Source organism: Anolis sagrei, chromosome 6 (assembly GCF_037176765.1).
Source record: "Anolis sagrei isolate rAnoSag1 chromosome 6, rAnoSag1.mat, whole genome shotgun sequence".
Classification (NCBI taxonomy): domain Eukaryota; kingdom Metazoa; phylum Chordata; class Lepidosauria; order Squamata; family Dactyloidae; genus Anolis; species Anolis sagrei.
This window is the reverse complement of record NC_090026.1, coordinates 73,976,033-73,999,320: the sequence shown is the minus strand read 5'-3', so window position 1 is coordinate 73,999,320 and position 23,288 is coordinate 73,976,033. Positions and strand designations below refer to the sequence as shown.

Sequence of the window (23,288 nt, the reverse complement as noted above, 5' to 3'; positions counted from 1 at the left end):
ATTTTCCATGTTTTTTTTTTTTTTTGTTTTCTGGTGCTGTAGAGGTAACAGAGATAGCACAGGGAAGGCATCTGGCAGCCGACAAAGCAGTACAGATAATGAATTGAAATGGCCAGACTACCAAAGGCCTTGGAGTAGCACAGATTCTGACAGTTCCAATCGCAATCTGAAGCCAGCCATAACAAAGACAGCAAGTTTTGGTGGAATAACGGTTCTGACTAGAGGCGACAGCTCATCAAGTAACCGGAGTACCGGCAAACTGTCTAAAACAGGTAGCTAGTACTGTATTGGGTTTGTCAAATATTTGTCTACAAGGCATGGATTTTCGTTCCCTGAATCTGGCAATGGATTATATGTATATAGCTTTCTCCAGTTCTTTACTAATGTGGTTGAATTTAGAATACTGTCCATTTAATTGGCTGTGTGTAGAATATATGCAAGAATATTGTCTTGCTTGTAAGTGAATCTTATTTCTTGGTAAATCCTCAGCATCTTTTTAAAATCATGATGGTATAATGTATTATGATGTGAGGAGGTAAATCTTCATGTTCCCTTTAGCAGCCAAAAACAAATAATTTTGCAATTTCCCAGTCATTACAATAAAGCCAACAGTTATAAAATGTTGAAAGATTATTCATTCTTCAGGACCTATACAGTATTTTAAAATGCATGCCAAATGTTTTGGGGAGAGAAAATGACATATTCTACAGAAAAGACACATTTCCTATACTGAAAACATAATTTTCTGCAGAGTGAATGACATTTCTGCACAGAAAACAATACTTCCATTCAGAAATTGATTTTTTCAATTCAAGGTACATTTTTTCCTTCAGAGAAAATGTTGGTTTTTTTTTTTGCAGAGAATAAGCCCTGAACCCATTTTTCTACTATTTACTACAAATATTTTCTACTACTCTATCACTGCTGTAATGTAATGTTGACTACAAAGAAAGTAAATATTGAATATAGGAATTTGAAAATGATGAGAAAGTGTCTTCTAAGATGTTCACGTTTCAATTTAGTGGTTGTCTGTTGATTTCATTTCCCACTTTTGGAATCTAACTTAAAAGAGAGTAAAAGAAAGTCTGAAAAGTGAAATAGTGATTTTGTACAGAAGGAATTCACAACTGCATTCATGACAAACATAGCAAAATTCATGTTCCAGCTAAGATTGTAAATCGTAGGAAAATGTAAAAAAGGGTTACTCTGTTATCCAGATCTGGAAGCAATTTTTGCTTATATTGGATATTGCCTGATTTGATATATAGTATTAAATTATTGTGGTTTAGTATTATGTCTGATAATCTTACAGTATACAATTTCCTGACTATAAATTCTGTATGACTCATTATAAATTTAGATGTGTATAACCAACACCGCAATTATTATCTTCCAGAATTTTGAATTAAGAGACATCATTTTGTGTTTTTCATCATCACAGATCTTTTGATTAGGCAGATCTTATACAAGTTTCAGTATGATCCTTGCTGTGCTCCAAATTCTATTAGCAAATTTTCAATACAGGACTGTCAGCAAATTGAGATGATAAATAGAAGAAGATTCATCAGAGATAAATAAATACAGAAGAGCATTTACTAGAACTCCTGCTGTCACAGTTCAAATGTAACAAAGAAAGTGAAAAATAATTTTGGCTCTATAGCAACATACACTGGGGAAAACTACTTGTATGTTTTTCTCTACCTACCTATACACACATATCTAACAGATTATTCCAAGTATTTTGGATCTTGCTTGCCATATAGAATATCTTTTTTCTTTGGTTTGACATCTTGGAGGAAGTTATTTAAGCCTCAGTAATAGCCATATTCTTCTCCAAGATTGTGAGTATCAATATTCATGCTTTCTACCATCAGGGCTGATTCCAGCACCTTTGTGACTATCTGTAGTAGATTTGGTTAAAAGTATTGGTGGCTACACAATCATTTGCGTGGGCATGGGTGATTACCTACCTCCCACCACAGAACCCAGGAATGACAAACACTCAGTATTAGGATAACAAAAGGCCACAACTTGTTTATTGATTACCAACAAGGTTGGCCACCATGCATGGGTACTGGATCAGGAATTGGACAGCCTGCTGCTGACCAATACCACTTATTCACACCAGGGGGTGCAGCTGTTTTCTGACCAGCACAATAACAAAACACCAATACCAGCACACCCCTGCTAAGCCACCAAATGCTTCTCCCCTCCAATTAGGTTGCTGGGGGGTGGGGGGAGTCAAGCAAGCTTGATCCATAGCCCTTTCTGCCTCATGGTCTCTTCACATTCCCCTCCATGTCACTTATGCCAAATGTGATTCTGCCAGACAAGGCATTGAATTATATTCTTGCACTGTCCCTCTCATATACACATCTCCATTATTATCAATGCTGGCAAAAGAGAACAAACGTATCACCCCCCTCTGTGCCTTCTAGCACTAATTTCTGTTGTTCAGGAATCTCTTAGTGGGGTTTCATTTTAGAGGGAAAGAAAAATTCTGGTGGAAACTCATGCTTTAAGACTTTGCTCTTTGCTGGCCTAGGAAATGGGAACTTATCCCAGAGGCCCTTGCAATGTCTCCAGAGTTGCTAAAACAACTTCCTGTTTCCCATTCTGTGTCTTCTGTTACTAGGAACATCACCTATTAGTAAATGTGAAATTGGCCCAGCATCTCTAGCTGACAGAATGGCTTCTGCCAGGCTGAGTTTTGACACCAGTCTGGGACTTCTGATGTTGGAGATAATACACAGCCAACATGATTAGTTGTTACTGATAGTCTTGCTTTTATTAATTAATGTTTAAAGCTGTCAGTGTAGACAGTCAGTGTAGACAGTTGGTAGCAAGTACTCCTTTCTCACCATTACCCCTCCACAAGAGCTGCCTTTCAGCAAGAAGGGAAGCTGAATGTCTCCAAAGTAGTGGATACTTTGGACATGTTGAATTGGATACTCAAACATTCTTGATTTCAAGACATCTGTATTAAATACAATTAAGTCCATAAAAGAATTTGTAATGAAGAAAGCAGACACCTTGAACATGGCAGAGGCAAATCAACTGATCTCATCTTAAAGTAACATTTTTTCTCAATCATCCACATATCTTTTGGAATGTCCATATCATCCATAAGGTTCCTTCTTGAAATTCAGCTGAAAAACTCAGGTGTCTGTTGTATTTTACCTTCAAAATTCTTCCCTTTTAGCATCTGCCTATGTAGATGGGTTATGTCTGATACCTGCTTTTTATCAGACCAGCAAATACTTTTTAAAGTAATCATTTTCTAGCTATCAATATCCATTACATCATAGTTAACTATGTAAAAAGCTAAAAATATTTAACCAAAGTGCAGTGATGTAGAGGAAAAGCCTCTAACTAGCCAGTCAGAATCTGGTTATAGCTTTTATTAATAAACTGATAAAACACCTAATCAATAATTTTTAAAAGTTCTTACTGTAGTGTCCAAATAGTAAATTAATTATCCTGCTGTACTGTTATTTTTGTTGAGCCATTCACAAGAAGATGGAGTAGCCAACCAATCTAGTCCATCGAAGATGGAAGGGTGGGGAAATGATCTGGAACCATACCCCAGTATGTTTTTAAGGGCTATTAAAAGTTTATTAATGATTTCATTGCAAGGCTTATAACCAATTTCCTAATGTATAACAGTACTTTTGAAAGTTCTCAAGTTCTATTTAGTCGCTGAGATATAGTTCTTATGTATAAATATTTATTTAATTTTTTTCCTGTGCAAGAGGATGGTCTCTGCCGTATATGTCTCTTCCACTTTCCCACAGTTCAGTGGTGCATTGGAGTAAGTACTTGCATTGTTTCCTTCCCATATCCATGGATCCCAGCAGACTTTGAATCTGTAGATGTTAACCACTGCACAAATTCACCCAGTTTTGCTTTCATGAAGATGTACGTATGTGTGAATAGTCTAAAGAAAATCCTATTTAGATGCAAGTTGCTCACAATGAGACTAAATTTAAGCCTTAGGTGTAATGTCTATAACAGATGATCTAACTTTCTTCTGCAGGTTCAGAGTCTTCCAGCAGTGCTGGGTCCTCAGGATCTCTCTCACGAACACATCAGCCTGTCCAAAGTGCATCCATTGTCCCTGGAGTAACACCCACCTCGTCAAGCAGTGTGTCCTATACAGAAAATGGGATAGGTGGTCAGGTAGTACCAAGCAACACCAGCTATATCATACTTCCACTTGAAGCTGCAGGGATACCACCAGGAAGTATTCTGCTCAATCCACACACAGGTCAGGTTAAAAGTAATTTTTCGTTTTTAACAGCCCATTTGCAATGATAATTATTAAAACAAAAATTTCCAAAAGGAAATTTGGAAATGCCCACATCCTGTCTTCAGGATCTACTTGCTGTTGTTGTTGTTGCTTTAAAACAAACCCTTGCTTTAAACCCAATCAGCCTTAAAATATAAAATTACAAAATCAGTAGCAGCAGAAAAAGAATAAAACCTACATGCACACAGAAATCATCACCACCAAGGAAAATAAATGTAGGTGTCAGGCAAAAAGAGTTCATCAGTGAAAAATCCCTATCAAGCTGGGATCTGTATAGGACATCCATCTCTTATAATAGTAAAATAGTAAAAGCTCTAAACAGGCTTTGTTATGATTTTCTGCTAGGTGTCCCAGAAACCGTTAATGTGTGGACATGCTGAGACATTCTTTCTTTGATCTCCTCTAAGATTTCAAAGTGAGGAATCAATGATAATTAAACCTACCAGAATAGAGGTTTACATAACATAGATTCAAAATTCGTCTATGCTTAGCTTTCCATAAGTGCATCTTCGCTTAAGAGCAATCTATCACTCATGCTGTTTGATAATTTGTTTCTTTTGTTAATATTCTGCCTTTCTTCTAGCAAAGAACCCAAGGCAATTTACAAAAATGTAAAAACATGGCAGTCCACAATTATAACCTTGTGGTTCTACTTTAATCACCATGACATCATCTTTATAGAATTCTGGGGTTTGTAGTTTGGTGAAGCTGTAGTATTCTGTCTGGGTTTTCTCAATACACCTTCCTAAATGTAAGTCCCAGGATTCCATATGATGTCACCATAGAAGCTAAAGTGGATTCATAACTACAATTTTTAATTTGAAAGTCTCCATGTAAGAGTAAATCCAATAGCTTTTAATGATAAAGATTTTATTTCTTAAAGATCTTCAAAAGAAAGGAAAGAGATGTTGAAAAGAGGCAGTTTTAATTTAGACTGTAGATCTTCCAAGTGTGGAAATAATCCAAAGCTTATATAGTGGGTTTCACTGACTTTCTTATGGATCTGTTGAGAGAAAAATTAGGGAGCAGCAAAACATAGCCCATATCCCGGGCCCTGTCGCACTTTTACTGGAGGCATCCAAACAACACTTCCAGTAAAAGAGGATTAATTTGAAACAAAGCAGGAAAACCCAGCTTTATCCTGAATTAATCAGATAGCCCATTAGACCCAGGCCTTCCTGAAAGCCCCAGGTCTAATGGGCTATGGGCCCTGTGGGGACAGACTGCTGAGTAGTCCTGAGACTACCTGGGGGTCTGTCCACACACCCATCTCACACCTTCGGGGCTCCTAGAGCCCAAATATGCAAGATGGCACCCACCCACTTACAACCCCCCCCCCAAATGGTTAAGCACTTACCGGGCCACAGTTTGACCTTGCACCACACTTCCTGGAATGTCCCAATTATATGTGAGGAAGCTGGAGAGCGAGGGACAGGAGCAATCCCCCTCCAGCCTCCATGTGCATAATTGGTATGTCCCAGGAAATGTGCTGCGAGGCCTAATGGCAGCCCAATAGTTCTTAACCATTTTAGGGCTTTTTCGGGGGGGGGGGTGACTGAATATCATCCCAGTAATTACCCCCCCCCCTTGAAAAAGCCATAAAACGGTTAAGAACTTAATACTGGGATGGTATGAACTTATTCCTGGGGTGGTAATGGTTAAGAACTTATTACTGGGATGGTAATTACTGGGATGGTATGTAGCCACCTCACTGGGAAAGCCTGTTTTTTTAAATGGATGTGAGGAGTTTAACCTGCGCCGAAGTAGGTTTTTTAAACCCTCTTTGGCATGAATTAAAATGCTGTCTGAAAGTGGCCTTAAAGGTAGTTTTGTGACACATAGTTTCAATTTTGGTTTATCACCTAAAAAGACTGTATAAGTAATAATATTTATTATTATTATTATTATTATTATTATTATTTATACCCTGCTACCATCTCCCGCAGGACTCGGTGGGGCTTACAAGAGGCCGAGCCCAAATACATCATAAATGTATAAATAATTATTTTAGTCATTTGCACATATTTAAAATATATCATTTCTCTTTTCCTTGTACATATACTTTTCTTTAAGCTCTTTTACTATTACTTCAGAAAATAAATATACATAGTTAGTTCTTTTCTTCTTATCCCGGCTCTAGCCTGGGCATGTTGGCCATGCTCTTGCTTTCATGTCCTTCATCACCTCTGCCATCCATATTTTGAAGCAATGCCTACTATACATGTGTTTCTCTCCCTGTGAGTTTGTATTCCTTCTACAAAGAGAACATATATAAGTATAGCAAGGTCACTTTACTATCACCCCAATACATAGATGGCAGCTGCTTTTGGATTACCATCAAGTGGAGGAGAAATTATTCTCATGAAGAGAATATAGTGTTTTTATTCCTTAGTATGAACATTCATAGAATACTAAATGACAGCCATAATTTCAGTTTCACTCCAGCAATGCCTTCAGTGGTGAAATCTAACATCACTCACCATAGCCGCTAACAAACTAAAAAGCCACATGGAAACTTAAAGCATTTTCTGCCAGCTCAGTGGCAGAGAATGGATAGCTGGATTTAAATTTTACATTAAGAGCCATTTGGTATATGCATTAAGAGCTTATTGGAATGCAGATATTATCTGAAGGAAGATTAGCATGGGTCACGGGCAACAATATTGTAAGTTCTCGGGAAAGGAAAACGTTTCTGATGATACTGAATTACTATTAGATGGCTTCAGCTATCGCCAAATTAAATTTATACATTTAAGTTATTTAGACTGCAGCCAAACTGTACTTGCTTGAAAATCAGTTTTATTAAACCCTGTAGACATGACTAAATATGGGTAATATTTCACTGTTGGTCCAATTAGGCAAATAAACTAATGGATGCAGTCCACATAAAATAACAGCAGACAGGAGACATTTTTCTAGTAATATTTGTATTAAAAAGAAACAAGAATCAGGAAATTTCAGTAAAGATGTAGATTCTTAGAAGTATGCCTTCTATTTCAATTTTGTATATCAGGAAAACTAGTGAAAATAATCTATTTTCTCCCTGGGCACTTGTCAATGCTAGTGTTTTCTGGGATTTTTAACCATCCAAAGCTTGAAATAAGTTTAGTTTCCTAATTTGTTTGTGACTACATAAAGTTTAGTTCTCTTCGGAGATGCTTAGGACACTTTCAGACAGGACTCAAATCCATGCTGAAGTGGTTTTAAATAACCCACTTTGGGGCAGGTCTGAGTCACCACTCCCTGCATTAAAATCATGATGGCATGCAGCCACCCTGAAGCCCCCCCCCCCGATTTCCCCCTAAAAGTTAAGTAAAAGGTACCTAGCTGCCATAACTTGCCTCCTTGTGCCCTCCTGATGTGAGGAAATGATCCTGGAGGAGACGGGAGGGTGAGGAGGAAAATCCCTCCCCACCCATCTCCTCATGTGTCATTTCCTCATGCCAGGAGGATGCAAAGAGGAAAGTTATAGTGGCCTTTTAGGGGGAAATTGAAAGCTTGGGGGGAGGGGGTGGGTGCCACCCCGCACCTTTGGGCTCCAGGAACCCAAAACGTGTGAGATGGCAATGGAGATGCACCTCTGGGTAGTCCTGAGACTGCCCCGAAGTGAGTTTCCACAGACCAAATACTCCATTCAACCCAGGCCTTTCAGGAAGGCCCAGATCTAATGGGGCATCAAATTAATTTGGAACAAACCAGGGAAACGTTGGTTTGTTCCAAATTTGTTTTTACTGGAGGCAACATTTGGTTGCCTTTGGTAAAAATTGAAAAAGGTCCTAGGTTTTGGGCCCTGTCTGGGTGGGTTCTTAGTTGAGACTGATTGCTTCAGTTTTCCTTTTGGTTACTTATATGTTAAAGGGAAATACTAGCTAATGATTACAAAAAAGATGTTAACAGCCCAGGAACAAAGACAAAGATACTGGTTTTTGTATTGTTATAATGCGTTCTATGCAAGTACATGATAGTCTAATTTTTCCAGGTCAACCATTTGTAAACCCTGATGGTACACCTGCAATATACAATCCACCCAGCACTCAACAAACAATTAGAAGTCAGATAGTTGGACAGTCTCAGCAACCGCCTTCCTCCCAACAGCCTGTGCAGCAGCCACAGCAACAAGTTGCAAGTCACCTTGTCACACAGGTAAGGATACTGAAATAGGAAGTATTTCCTACATGCTCATGGCTAGGTTGAAGTCCCATTTGAGATCATTTGATTTATTTGGAAACATTAGTGTAGCATTGTAAAGGATAATGTGATGAAACTCCTGACCATAGCTGGCTTATCAAAATGACCTTGTCTAGAGGCAGTGGTTGTAGTTGCCATAATTCACACTGTAAGACAGCCTACAAACTTCTCAGGTTTGTTCCACCATTCTTATGTCCCCTGCATGAGTAGATACAAGTTCTTAGAATCAGCTTCTTTATAGGTATTCCTCCCACCAAAACAAGCAGATGTCTCATACAGTGAACTATACATATATCTTATTAAAATTTATTTATTTATTTATAAAATTTATATACCGCTTTTCTCGCCCCTGGGGGGACCCAAAGTGGTTCACATCAAATAAATGGCAAACATTCAATGCCTCATATACAGTCAAAATTGTATATCACACATCTAAAAGAATAACATAACGATAAATTAAACCATTAAAAACTATAAACAATTAAAAATAAACAGAAAACATTTTAACATTGCACTGATCCCGAGGTTGTCATCCATCTGCTACATTATTGTTGTCATTTATCGAAAGCTTTTTTGCATACTAAGTTTTTAGTTGTTTTCTAAACACCAGGAGGAAGGGGGCTGATCTCAGAATCTCAAAGGATTTGGGAGAAATTGTCCAGATTATTTTAGGAGACGGCATCCAAAATATCTTAATATTTTGTTATTATTTGTTATAACTAACATCAGTATCATTATTCAGTTCCAATGTCAACAATGCCTAAGGCAGTCTACTTCCCATGCATTTGTCTATTTACTGAGGAAATAGTCAGAGGGAAATAGAAATTGCGAAAACAGTGTTAATTGCACTGTCTACATAATTTAACGAGACCTTTTACTTAATTTATTTTTTCTGCAAATGAGCTCAACATTTACTGTCTCCTGGTTATTTTTATGACAACATTGGGTTTTTCTGTGTAGTTCTCAATATTATTAAATATTTGGTCTTTATTCTCATGCAGAAAAAGCTATCCAATATTAAATCATTTAACTTGTTCTAATACAGTGGTTCTCAGCCTTCCCAATGCCGCGACCCCTTAATACAGTTCCTCATGTGGTGGTGACCCCCAACCATGAAATTATTTTTGTTGCTACTTCATAACTGTGATTTTGCTACTGTTATGAATTGTAATGTAAATATCACATATGCAGGATGTATTTTATTCATTAGACCATATTTGGCACAAATACCCAAAACACCGAAATTTGAATACTGGTGGGGTGGGGGCTTGATTTTGTCATTCGGGAGTTGTAGTTGCTGGGATTTATAGTTTACCTAGAATCAAGGAGCATTCTGAATTCCACCAACGATGGCATTGAACCAAACTTGGCACACAGAACTCCCATGATCAACAGAAAATACTGGAAGGGTTTGGTGGATGTTGACCTTGAGTTTTGGAGTTGTAGTTCACCTACACCCAGAGAGCACTATAGACTCAAACAATTATGAATCTGGACCAAACTTGGCACAAATACTCAATATGCCCAAATGTGAACCCTGGTGGAGTTTGGGGAAAATAGACCTTGACATTTGGGAGTTGTTGTTGCTGGGATTTATAGTTCACCTACAATCAAAGAGCGTTCTGAACCCCACCAATGACAGAATTGGGCCAAACCTCCCACAGAGAACCCCCATGACCAACAGAAAATACTGTGTTTTCCTGGTGGTCTTTGGCAACCCCTCTGATGCCCCCTCACAACCCACCCAGGGGTCCCGACCCCCAGGTTGAGAAAGGCTGTTCTAAAACATCCCCTTGAAAGACAACCATATATTCCATCATCAAGCAAGCAAATAGATAAATAATTAGTAAGACTGCTGTTCCGGTTTACATCTAAATAAGAGTATTATGTCTCTTTTCCTATAGGAACAATTGTAAGACTTGCTTCACCACCAAATAAATGACACAGTTAGACCCATGTCAGCCTAACTGGGCATACTTCAACATCATTCAAATACTCCTGGAGCCTCACACCAATATTATAATATTTTAGAACAAGGGCTGAATTTTTAATTTTTAGAATAAAACAATTTGTTCTTTTGGGGAGATGGGGTCAGGTTCGTTTTGCAATTGAATCCAACAAAATTAGAACTGCAGTACATACTTGGCTTTGACCAATTGTGCCATATGTTGGGTGAACTGGATTATGTCATCTAGAGTCCCAGGTTATTGTTTTGACCATAGCTCAAATTAAGCAATGGCAGTAATTGAATCTCTTTGGTTCTGCTCCCTTTCCTTTTATGCTTCAGCCTGTTCAAACTCTGCAGCCCTCTTCACAATCCATGCAGTATCCAACAGTTTCCTACCCTCCTCAGCATCTCCTGGCAGTGTCTCCAACGCAGCAGTTTCCTGTGGTACTATTGATTTTTATTACTGTTTATGTGAATTGATTGTGTTGTCTGAGCTTGCTTTTGTTTGGGGGCATTGCTATCCAGAGAAACAAAATATAAATGCAATAAATCTCATGTCTTGCTGACTGGTCCTGGAAGTGATGTCACTTAGAGCCATGCAGTCTGGCCAAAAACAATTTATGAAAATGGTATAGGATTTCCAACAGTGCATGTTTATGTACCTTTCCCTCATTAAGAATTAATAAGGCATTTTATTGATGTTGCATGCAAAATCTATTTTACTTTATCTGCATTTAAAGTGTCTAACTCCAAGAAATTGCCGCTTTCTTTAAAAATACAATTTGAAATGTTTTGAGTTGTTCTAGAAGTTTGAGCCCAATTACATCTATCATCAAAGTTTCTATTCCAGATATCTCAGCACAAAAGACAACTGAATGAATTTTATGAGTTTGTTTTTTTTTAAAAAAAGATATGGAGAGAGAAGTTAAAACGAATAGTAAATATATATTTTGCAACAAGAAAGGAATGCCTATGTGCCTTGTTTCAAGCCTTATAGTGCAGAGTTAGGGGGTGCATCACCATAGCTTCATCTGTAACTCTAATAATATGTTTAATCTACTGGAGCCCTAATATTACAAATGTGGCCAAACCTGTCATAATAGGTTTCTTCCTCAGACAATACAGAGGAGATAGTTGTAGGAGAAGCTGACAGGTGACAAAGGAGCAGAACTAACAATCCCATATCATTTACTACCATAGACATCGTACAAAGAATTGAGGATCTTATTATAGAGAAGCAGCCCCATACCTCAACCTTTTAAAAGAAGGTAGATTTTGCCATATCAGAAGAAAGCAGAATTCTATTGGGCACACTGTCTGATATACATGAGTGATGAGGTGATCCTGGGAGTTGGAGCTCAGGGTACTTGAGTGTCTCCAGGAAGTCTTAGGGCAGAATGTTTGAAAATATTTGAAAAGAATGACATTAAATTAGGAAAGTGTCAGTAAACCCTAACAGGGAGAACCTCAGCATGTGAAAATCTTTGTATTTCAGGACTTAATTCTGTCTGCAAATATATGTGGGGAGTTTTGCACAGAAATATTGATTTTGTGCATAGGAAAGAATTCTGTAAAACAAACATTTGGCACAGGAAAAATTAGCACAGAATCTGCTTTTTATATAGATAGTTTCCTTTCTATGTGTGAACATGTTTTCTGTTCTGACATATTTTTGTTTGGCACATAAAAGGCAGTTTTGGGGGGAAAGACCCTGTTTATGCAGATTAGTAAAAATTATATTGTCTTATGTTTGATGAGAACTGATTCTTGGCCTATGCACCAGGAAAACAGTCAACCTCCAGCATACTTTTTTGAACAGAAGAAAGTGCACAAAAACAACACTTTTATATTTAATAAGTTTCTTGATTTGGCCAATAAAAACATTTTCTGTGCAAAATATTGTTTTTCACATAAACAGATTCTTTGGGGGAAGGTCTATGAAAAAGAAATGGTTCAAATATATCCTAATTTAAAGCATCGGGTTTTTTCTTGGCAGAGAAGAAAGAAACATGGGTTAGTAGCATATAAAATAAATAAAGTAGGCTTGATGAGAATCTGTTCATATTTGTGTGTACTGTCTCTTGCTTCTTGTGCGTGCTTCTTTGAATTCATTTTTTTTTTGTTTTCCCAATATCAACCCTGATCATTTTGAATTGAATTTTGCCTCACAGCGAGATGACATGACAACACAGTTTAGCCAGATGAGTTTAAGTCGTCAGTCATCAGGAGACAACCCAGATTCACCCTCTGGTCCTGTCTACCCATCATCTATTATACAGCAGTCCTCACAGACTGGTTACGTCATGGCTTCTCCCAGCCAGCAGCTCCCCCCGGGAAGCTTTACAAGTTCAGGACCACCAGTGTCCCAACAAGTGCTCCAGCCCCCGCCTCCACCACAAGGTTATGTACAGCAGCCACCACCTGCTCAAGTAAGTGTCTATTTCTGAATGTTTCCTCCCTTATCCTTAGGTATTTATTTGTGTTAGCTTTGCAGGGCTTCAGTAACATAGGCATTAAGGGAATGATAGCCAAGGATCATATTCAGAAATACATGACTACTGAATGCATAGACATTTCATATAGAATAATAAAATAATAGAACAATAGAGTTGGAAGAGACCACCTGGGCCATCTCGTTCAACCCCCTGTCATGCAGGAAAAGTACAATCAAAGTACCCCTGGCAGATGGCCATCCAGCCTTTGTTTAAAAGCTTCCAAGGAAAGAGCTTCCACCACACTCCAAGGCAGAGAATTTTCCTGAGAATGGTTTACAAAAGTAATATGACAAAACAGAGGTTTCCAATAATAAACTGCAGGTATACAAAATAGATGTGTTCCTGGGCATTGCTTCTTTAATAAATTGACCAAACAAGAGGAAGGCAGATGGTGGATTCACATGTAGAAGCAAATCAGCTGTGTAAAAGATTTATCTTGTCTTCTTTGAATTCAACAAGATTTCTGGCCCATTCAAGTACAATTTATCACTCATCCAGTATGGCACCTATAATGGCTTCCATGTATGAAATAAATAATCACTGATTGATCACTACATATTGAATTCTCCTTCTGGAGGACAACTACACATTCAGCTGAATGATGAGCTGGGGATATACTGATGCTTTCAATACCCAATTATATTTCTATGGTGTTATTCATTTGGAGGGAAGTGAACAGTATATCTGTGGTTCCTATTTTTCTTGTGTGAAGCCATAGAAATAGTAGCAGCGAATCATATTTGAGTTGAACATATAGGATGGATCTATGGGTCCTTCTACACAGCCATATAACCCAGAATATCAATGCAGGAAATCCCACATTATCTGCTTTGAACTGGAATATATAGCAGTATGGACTCAGCTATCCCAGTTCAAAGCAAATATTGTGTATTTTTTGCCTTGATATTCCGGGTTATATCGTTGTGTGGAAGGGCCCTATGTTAAATACGGTCTTCCTAAAACTGATTTGGCTTTAGTGTTTGCATAGATCCCAGTCTCCCTCTTGGATGTTCTTACAGAATATGGTGAATGGTTATTGGCAAAATGCTTTGAGGATTTTCTAACTATCTTTGACATATGGGTTCTACTGAAGAGCTAGATTCTTAAACATTAGTAGAGCAAACTACAATTGAAGAGTATCCCATTACTTTGTAATCTCATAGTCCACCTGTCTCTCATTTATTCATTCACTTTTTTGCTTCATTCTCCCATCTTTATTTTGAATTCTTGATATAGATCAATAGATAAATATAAAAAATACCAATTCCTTCCCTGGTTTTGCTTGTGTTGATAATTGGTTATGACTAGGGTAACTGCAGTTTTGAATTAAGATGTAGCATCTCACCAGTGTTACTTCTAGGGCAAAATCTATAAAGAAATTTTGTGATCTCCAAGTCCTATCTTTAGTCATGATGTTAGAGGTTTGGAAAAAAAGAGTCAGGGAAAGGAATCGTGCTACTTGCATATTGTCTTTAGATGTAATAACTTGCTGGCCATGGAAAAGTAATCATGAAAACACTACTGTAAAACACAATGATGGAAAAAATTGTGTGGTACTGGTGTGTGGGTACAGAAATGTAGTACTGCTATGTATATAAGCTAGATCCTAAATCATATATCAGATAATATTGACATCTATCTGTTTGGGGTCATTACATTGTTGTTGTTTATTCATTCAGTTATTTCCGACTCTTTGTGACCTCATGGACCAGCCCACACCAGAGCTTTCTGTCAGCCATGGCCATCCCCAGCTCCTTCAAGGTCAAGCCAGTCACTTCAAGGATAACAGCCATCCATCTTGCCCTTGATCGGTCCCTCTTCCTTTTTCCTTCCTTTTCCCCCAGCATCATTATCTTCTCCAAGCTTTCCTGTCTTCTCATTATGTGGCCAAAGTACTTCATCTTTGCCTCTAATATCCTTCCTTCCAGTGAGCTGTCGGGCTTTATTTCCTGGAGTATGGACTGGTTTGATCTTCTTGCATCAAGGCACTCTTAGAATTTTTCTCCAACACCACAGTTCAAAAGCATCTGTCTTCTTTCGCTCAGCCTTCTTTATGGTCCAGCTTTCGCATCCATAGGTTACTACAGGGAATACCATTGCTTTAACTATGTGGAGCTTGGTAGCCAGTGTGATGTCTCTACTCTTCACTATTTTATTGAGATTGGTCATTGCTCTCTTCTGAAGCAATAAATGTCTTCTGATTTCCTGTCTGCAGTCTGCGTCTGCAGTAATCTTTACTCCTAGAAATACAAAGCCTGTCACTGCCCCCACATTTTCTCCCTCTATTTGAGGTCATTATAGGGGGAATAATTAACTATTTCCCTTTGCCCAATGACCCTTATCCACTCAAATTTCACCAGCTATCTGTGGGGAGCCTCCCTGACATGGCCGATTAATAGCTGGTGGAGAACAGGGGTCAGAAGAGAAGTGTCCAGCTGTGTCTGTAATCAGCTGCTGAAGAATGACACAATGGCCTAGAGATATGCAGCTGGATGCCCACCATCACTAAATACATGTGTCAGGTGGGTGCAAACATCAGTTAAGTCAAGAGGGAGGGGGGATAGCGAAGGGAGTTTCATCTGAACAGAGATTTACATTCCATTTCTACCTACAAAGTAAAGCTTCATTTCTTTCTAATCTACATGTTAATAATCTGATCCTAGAGCAACAAAACAGTGGTAAATTTCTTGCTCATTTTATATTTTCATCTAAACTTATTATTCAGTGCTGTGCAGACATAAAACCAAAGGAGCCAGTGAGAGACAGCTAGAATCTGACAGAGAAAACAGTTAAAATGCAATTGTACCAAAACTTAATATCTGTTTTTGAAGATCATGCTTTCTCTCTTTAGAACCAGACTATAAAACAAGTGCATTACTTTATGTGGGAGTTAACAAGAAAGGAAATATTAAATATTACTTCAAATTCCAAAATATTGAAAACAGTGAGGTTTTCACAGGTTGTTCTTGTCTTTGGAAGTAAAGTAGGAAGAGGACAGATCAAAGCATTGGTTCTTCGAAACCTAGGATACAGAATCCCATTGGACTACCTTCCCTTTCATCAGATGGATTAAAAATATTTTAATGTTGCTGAGGCAGAGCGATGCCCTCATCATTAAAGGTCCCTTCTGGCTTTCCCCCACATCATCTTAGTAAAGTATAAAGCTTTGAAAGATGTGGCGCCATGTAATCCGTCCTCCCCTTCCATTAGGGTGAGGATTCAGTGATGGAATATAAAAAGTTATTGGCTTAATCCCATGTCCTTCAGAGTTACACATGTTGTTGAAACAATGTGATCCTGCTTCGTGAAAGCTTTTTGTTTTGAAAGGAAAGTGCAGGTATGACAACTGCCTTGAGAACTTAACAATCAATTTGCACACAGCTTTCATGGTAGTAGCATAGATACCTAAGACTGCAAACCAGTGCCATGTTTTTCAGTGGGCTTTTCAGCTGGTTAAGGACTGACCAACATGATTTTGATCCCATCGCTATCTTGTAAAGTAGATAGAAAGGTCACATTAGTTTATTTCCACTGGTCATGGGTGCGTATGATTGTTGCAGTTCAGTCATCCAAAAAATATAATAATGATGTGAACTTATTATTGGTATCTTGGTGTTCTGGTGTCATATTAGATATTAAAGTAATGAGGCTTGTATATAAATGCCTAATTAGTTTATGTAATGGTAGGAGCCACTGTCTTGCTTTTCTGTCAGATCCAGTCTCATGGGTGACAAATGGCAACATGGGAGTGTGTCCAGTCAGTGTAAGATTATATTTGAAGGGACAAAAAAAAAGAAGAAGTTGGCTGAGCCTGGGAGCCTAAAGATATTGCACATTAATATATTAAACTTTAATTAAAACTGTCTTTATGGCTGCCTTTTAAAGCTCAGTTCCCCATTTTGCATCAAAGAAGCAGACAGATTTAAAAAGTGACACATCTAAGAGGGTTGGAAAGCATTTGTTCTTCACTTGCAGCCCAGCTTTGTCTCAAATTGACTGAGACATCCTTTTAGAAACTTAACAAGAGTACTTTTTCACTGCCCAGCCTCTTATCTGATTGTTCTCTGACAGAATTCTCTGTAGCAAGCTGATGACTAGAAAATGCCCAGAGCAATCCAATTTTTATTTTATGCGGAAGAACATGTCTACTTTGCGCCCCAGCTTTAGGAAAAAATGTTCCACAACTTCAGATCTTGCGTTTATTTCTTGACAGTTTCATTAAAAACCATTGCCAATAATACTATATCAGTGACCAGTATCCTAGTTAAAATTCAGGTATTTCACCAACCATCAATGGTTTTATGGTTTCTGGGGTGATGACAGAGCTGTGATCCAAAATAGGCCTGAATTGGAAGAATAAAGTAATCCCTACAAAAATGACTTCATATTTGTGACTGGAACATATGCGTTTGAATAGGCAAAAATGTAAAATATAACAAACAGTAAGATCATAAATTGTAGATCAAGTTTATTTATTTATTTATTTATTTACTTACTTAATTTGTATACCGCTCCTCTCAGCCCTTAGGCGACTCGGAGCGGTTCACAACAATTCAACAGTATACATAGTACAGACAATAGGCCTTTAAAACAATAGCATCACAATCAATAAACATAGCTTCAATACAAAATTACATCAGTATAGCAAATCCATCAGGTCTCATCACTAGAATCAGTATCCAGTTCTTAGTACTTATTACTTTATATGTTTGTTGCAACATTCCTCTGACAAATCAAGCTGGTAACTCTTATCAAAAACATGCATGAATGATCAACATTAAGATGAGAAGACAGAGAATCAAACCACAATGCTAAAGTACTTTAATATACTGTGTGCGCAGATCTAGCTGTATCTCTTTCTCCCCTATCACACCCCACATCACATCATGTTCTATGCACCATATCAGTGGATCAGTAGATGCCTGCATCTACTGAATGTAGAAACCAATTCCATTCTTACTATTTTCCTTGAGTTATGCTCAGAGATTTGTATATATACTTCCATTTGTTCCATTTGGCACATTATAAGTATAGTAGCACTTCAGCTATAACATGTTGCTCTAACTACATTCCCTAGTATATTTAACATACCTTTGAAAAATCCACCCTTTGTTCAACTTTTCCTAAGATTTTCCTAAGTCTGGAAGGGCTGCAAGTTGTGCAGGGCTGCCATAGACCATACTTTAGGAAACTAGGCTCAAGACCCCTCCCCTGCAAAAAAACCAAAAAGCATTTTCTTGATTTCATTAAAATTATTATTATGTGGTTGAGCAATTTGTAGCAGACTTTTAAAGACTTTATAATACATTTGTAATCTTCCTTATTTTCCACAGATGCCTGTGTATTATTATCCATCCGGTCAATACCCTACCTCAGCAACTCAGCAGTACAGACCCATGGCCTCAGTTCAGTACAATGCACAACGAAGTCCACAAATGCCACAGACTGCTCAACAAACAGGTATCTGCATTATTCATTACTTGATTCTTCAGTTAGATCTGGATGAATTCAAACATTCAGCAGCACTTTGCATGATAGAGAATGTGGGAACCTGCTTGGCTCTGAAATTATACTGCTAATAGTAGACATGCAGTCTTGAGCCACAATCTAAGAAAAGCTTTGAGAAAATTTGTTTTCTAAAATAAAATACTCCAATGAGATCTATGCCAGCTATATCATTTCCTGTAGACCAGGCCTGCACAACCTGCAGCCCTTGAGGTACTTTGAACTTAATTTCCTAAAATCCCTGAGTGATGGACAAGGTGAAAAAGGTTTCTGGGAGTTGCAGGTCCAAACACCTGGAAGCAGGGCCGTACCCAGAAAAAAATTTCGGGGAGGGTTGAAAATTTCGGGGGGGGGGGGGGGAGTTTTGAAAATTTCGGGGGGGGGGGTTGAAAATTTCAGGGAGGGGGGTTGAAACTTGCCTCTTAGCTCACGCTGAAACAAAGAGCACAGCAGGGGCAAAGCAGCCTTCAATAGCCTGCAGCTTCGCCCCTGTCAACCACCTCCACCAAGTCTGGTCTCCTTCATGAGGGCCTTCAAATTTAACCCCCCCCCCAACTTGGTTGCTTCGCTACATCAGCTATTGCTGCAAGTAATGACAGTGTGAATAAATTGTCGATATTTGCTTGAGATAGTGCTTGCAGTTCTGGAAGGACTCTTAATTTTTTGTGTCTCATAGACTTAGCATGGGAATTTGGTTAACCAGTTAAAATTCATGAGTAAACCAGGTATATTTTTTTAACCTGAAAATTTGGGGGGGGGGGTTGAACCCCAACCCCCCCCCCTCTCCTCGCTACAGGCCTGCCTGGAAGGGCTGCAAGTTGTGCAGGGCTGCCATAGACCATACTTTAGGAAACTAGGCTCAATTGTTGCTTTTTTATTTCTTTTTAAGTATAATAGATTATGGGAATGTGTTGAAGAAAGATTCAGGAAGATCAAGGACATAGCAAAAATAAGAGATAATCATTGCCATACAATGGAAATGTCCTCCACTTGTGATTGGCGATGCAGTAAAAGTAAAGGTTTCCCCTTTACATTAAGTCTAGACAAGTTTGACTCTGGGGGTTGGTGCCCATCTCCATTTCTAAGCCAAAGAGCTGATGTTGTCCATAGATGCCTCCTAGGTCATGTGGCTGGCATGACTGCATTGAGTGCGGTTACCTTCCCGCTGAAGCAGTAACCTTCCCGCTAATGCAGTAAACATTTGCATGTTTTTGAACAGCTAGGTAGGCAGGAGCTGGAACTAGCAACGGGAGTTCACCCCGTCCCGCGGATGTAAACTGCCAACCTTCTGGTCAGCAAGTTCTGCGGCTTAGTGATTTAACCAGCTGCACCATTATGGACTAGTGCAGGGATACAGTAGGGACATATATTTCCTGTCTTATTTAGATGGGCATACCGCTTCCTATTAGTTCTCTGTCTTCAATAATAATGTTATCAATCCACGCAGTTTCACATATCAAAGGTGCTCAATTTCAAAACCCTCAAGGATCAAAATAACTTTCATTCCTTTTATTCTGTAAGGCACCACACACCTTTTTGTCATGCAAGCATTCATCCTTTCGAATGCTGAATAAAATTAAAGCAGAAAGTAAATTATTAGAATAGTGTGTATTTTAATGATGCATAGGTACTATCCCTTTCTGAGGTGCTTGACTTTGTCATAGAAATATTCTGACCAGCAAAAAAGCAATTCCATATTATTACACTCTGGAAAATATACAGTACCCCAACATACACTATCTGATTTGGTAATGCTTTGTTATTTCCAGTCTTTTCTTATGAGTTAGTCAGCATCAACATAGCAGATAATAAGGTTCTGCCAAGTCTCTGTACTACTCTGTTGGTCTAGATCCCCTGCAACAATGTACAGTTGGAAGGGGGGCCGTTACACTGTAAGAGAGTGAGTAGCAGGTCTCACAGTGAACCGGTCTCTTTTCCTACTGTGTCACGTCTCTCCTAATTGCAGTCAACAACACCCAAATAAATCTGCTGATGTGTGTTGGTTTGTGAGCTGTTTCTTGTGTTACTATTAAAGAGAGTTTGGGAACAAATGATAAAGATGAATAATTTTCCAGTTTATAGCTATCCAGTTGTAATATGTGGATATGTCTTAATTGGAGTGGACCATCAGGCATTTCAAACAGTCTGTAATTCTGTGGTTTCAATAGCTGTTTCTTAAATACGGACTTTAATGAGAAATCGAAAGTATCTTTTCCCCAGAGGTTTTAATAACCAAAGCTTATGCATTGCATGCCTGATGCAACGCAAATGGTCTAAGAAGGAAAGAAGGACCTCCAAGAGGATGGATTTTCTTATCCACCTCTACATCTTTGTTGTACTGCATAATGGAAATGGAATTGTCACTCTTTCAGCAAAGGTTTTGTTGAATTAACCCATCAAGCATATTTAGCTTCTGTTTTCCTGATTTTGTGTGAGCACCAAATGTACTTTTCTTCCTTTTGAGATTTGTTTGTTTGTCTTAGTAGTTTCTGTGCTCTATCATATTAATTTTGTAGGCACTATTGGTTAATATTTTTGTAGGTAGGCACTATTGGTTAATACCTTTTCATTGCTTTTACTGAAGAAAAAGGAGGACAATTATTCAAAAAGAATGTATCATTTGGCTTCACTTGTTTCAACAGCAGCATTTCATATTTATTTCTGATTTATGTTAGCTCTTTCAGCTGAAATGCAATATGTTTATAAAATTATCTTCTTTTGTTCTCTGGGCTTAATTCACATTTAACCTACCAGTTAAATTGATTATTAGTAATGTGGAAATTATATTGAAGGTAGTGTATATGGTTCATTTTAAACTATGCTGTGTTTTGAGAAGTTACTTGGTGATAAGGAAACTTTTCTTACTGTCCCTGTGATATCTTATATTTAATCTAACACACTGTATTTTAGTAGGTTACTGGGTGAGACATCAGTTGACTAAGTAATTGAGAATCCGCCATCCACTCCCTCCCATGTTTGAAAAACAAGCTTCCAGTATCTTGAACTTTGAATATTTGCTACATTCTGCTAAAGCTTCATTCTTTTGTTTCTGTCTGACCATTGCTTTCTGCTTAAGAAATGATGCATTTTGTAATGAGTTGCTTTCCAGAATATCTGTATCTTTGAAGAGGGATATAAGATGACATGTTTTAATAGACTGGTGATTGTGGGGGGAAATCTACCATATCTCCAAGTATAATAATGTCTGGAGCAACAAATCCAAGGAAGGCTATACAAAGAAATCATTATGACTTTTGCCTAGACCTTATTTGAGAGCTCTGAGTACCACTGAATCTTCTCCCATGTTGTACTTTTTGCACCTGGCTCAGAGGCATGAACTAGCCCTTCAAGCTACCTTCTGTTTTAGGTATATACATATATTACTTCTACCGTCCGGTAGAGGGAAAGTGGTTTAGAGGTTTGACCAAGCCTCCAAGCCACCCTCCCTCCTAGCAGGCTGTGGATATGGGTTCCAGTCACTGGAAAAGGAGTTGTTAGTGGCAGAAGCCCTCAACTACTGTTTATAAAAACAAGAGGAAAATGATTTTTACTGCTTTAACAACATGTATAACTGTTTAAAAAGGCAATTAAACCGAATATTTGGTTCTTCAGGCAAAATACATGGGTTCATATGCTTCCTCTTACAAAACCTACTGTTCCTCAAAGTAACCTTTATATGAATTGTGTCAGCATGGACTGGTTTTCTTGGCACAATTTACAAAAACTATAATTCCACTTGCAGGGGTCTAACAAAGATGTTTGCTCTGTCCAAGAATTAGTGCAGAGTCTCAGGCTTTATCAATGTCTTTGTTTGTAAATGCACATTTACATGTATACACTCCCTGCATATGAGATGTGTATGTATATGAGATTTAGGCATACAAGGTAACACTTTAGGCTCAATAGGTGACAAGACATTATAAATGACATTTGGGTGACATGACATTATAAATGACTGTTACATAACAAGTACTTGCAGAACTGTGAAAATTGACTATTGTTTTTCAAGAGGCATCCCCGAAGATTTGGTTGCATTTTCTGCTGTAAAAGGACGTTGGAAATCCTATGAGAAAACTGAATCTGTATGGCAAAACCCATGAGAATTGATTCTGTGCTTGCTAGCAGAATAGAAAATGCAGTGAAGAAGTATTTCTGGACCTTAGGAACTTGAACACTCTGTTAGGAACAGAATGTTCACCTACATATTGGGGTCTTGTAAACTTTCATCTCTCTTACAGACTTGTGACAGCATATAGTTTTCCCAATGTGGGATACAGAGGTCAAGGAAAGCTCTGATACAAGCAATTTGTTTTTGCTGATGAGTAGAGCAATATTAATGACTTCTAAAGCAATTGGCAAGAGCAAACTGTCAGTATTGCATCCTTAATATGTGAGGGACAGTGTATTTTCTCATGGAGTTTGTAGGAGAGCAATATGAAGTTAAAATGGCCCCGAGACACAAAGAAAAGATGAGCTCATCTAAAATTAGATTACAATCTGACAGCAATAAATCATTTTGCAAGAAGGATGACAATATCGATGTGTGTGTGTACACATGCTTATGTACACACATGCCTGTGCTTTTAAAGGGTACAGAAAGACTGTGCAAAAGACAGAAACTGGTTTCTAGCAAGATCTGCATTCCAAATGGTAACCATAAATCTATCTTGCTGTTTAATGTTGGAAATGTTATTTTTAAGAAAAAAACAAGATCCAGTGTTTTGATATCAATCTAGTTCATTGTTGCAGCAATGTTTAAGAAATAAATATATCTGTGGCACACTCACCATTATCCTTCCTTTGTTTCTTTCCATTGCCAATTAGAATACAAGAGCTCCACTCG

At 38.1% G+C, this 23,288-nt stretch overlaps 1 protein-coding gene across 9 annotated transcripts in view; it reads left to right on the top strand.

Annotated features, from left to right (window-relative positions):
* Positions 1-23,288, top strand: part of ARPP21 (cAMP regulated phosphoprotein 21) — a 273,304-nt gene that overhangs the window by 216,006 nt on the left and 34,010 nt on the right. For 7 of the 9 annotated variants that reach the window (XM_060781679.2, XM_060781685.2, XM_060781687.2 and 4 more), the window contains 6 exons: positions 43-275; positions 4,037-4,267; positions 8,289-8,452; positions 10,785-10,889; positions 12,617-12,874; positions 18,274-18,400. In XM_060781679.2, the coding sequence (XP_060637662.2) occupies positions 43-275; positions 4,037-4,267; positions 8,289-8,452; positions 10,785-10,889; positions 12,617-12,874; positions 18,274-18,400 (1,118 nt within the window). The remainder of the gene's footprint in view (positions 1-42; positions 276-4,036; positions 4,268-8,288; positions 8,453-10,784; positions 10,890-12,616; positions 12,875-18,273; positions 18,401-23,288) is intronic. The other 2 variants (XM_060781688.2, XM_060781686.2) reach the window with 1 other exon arrangement.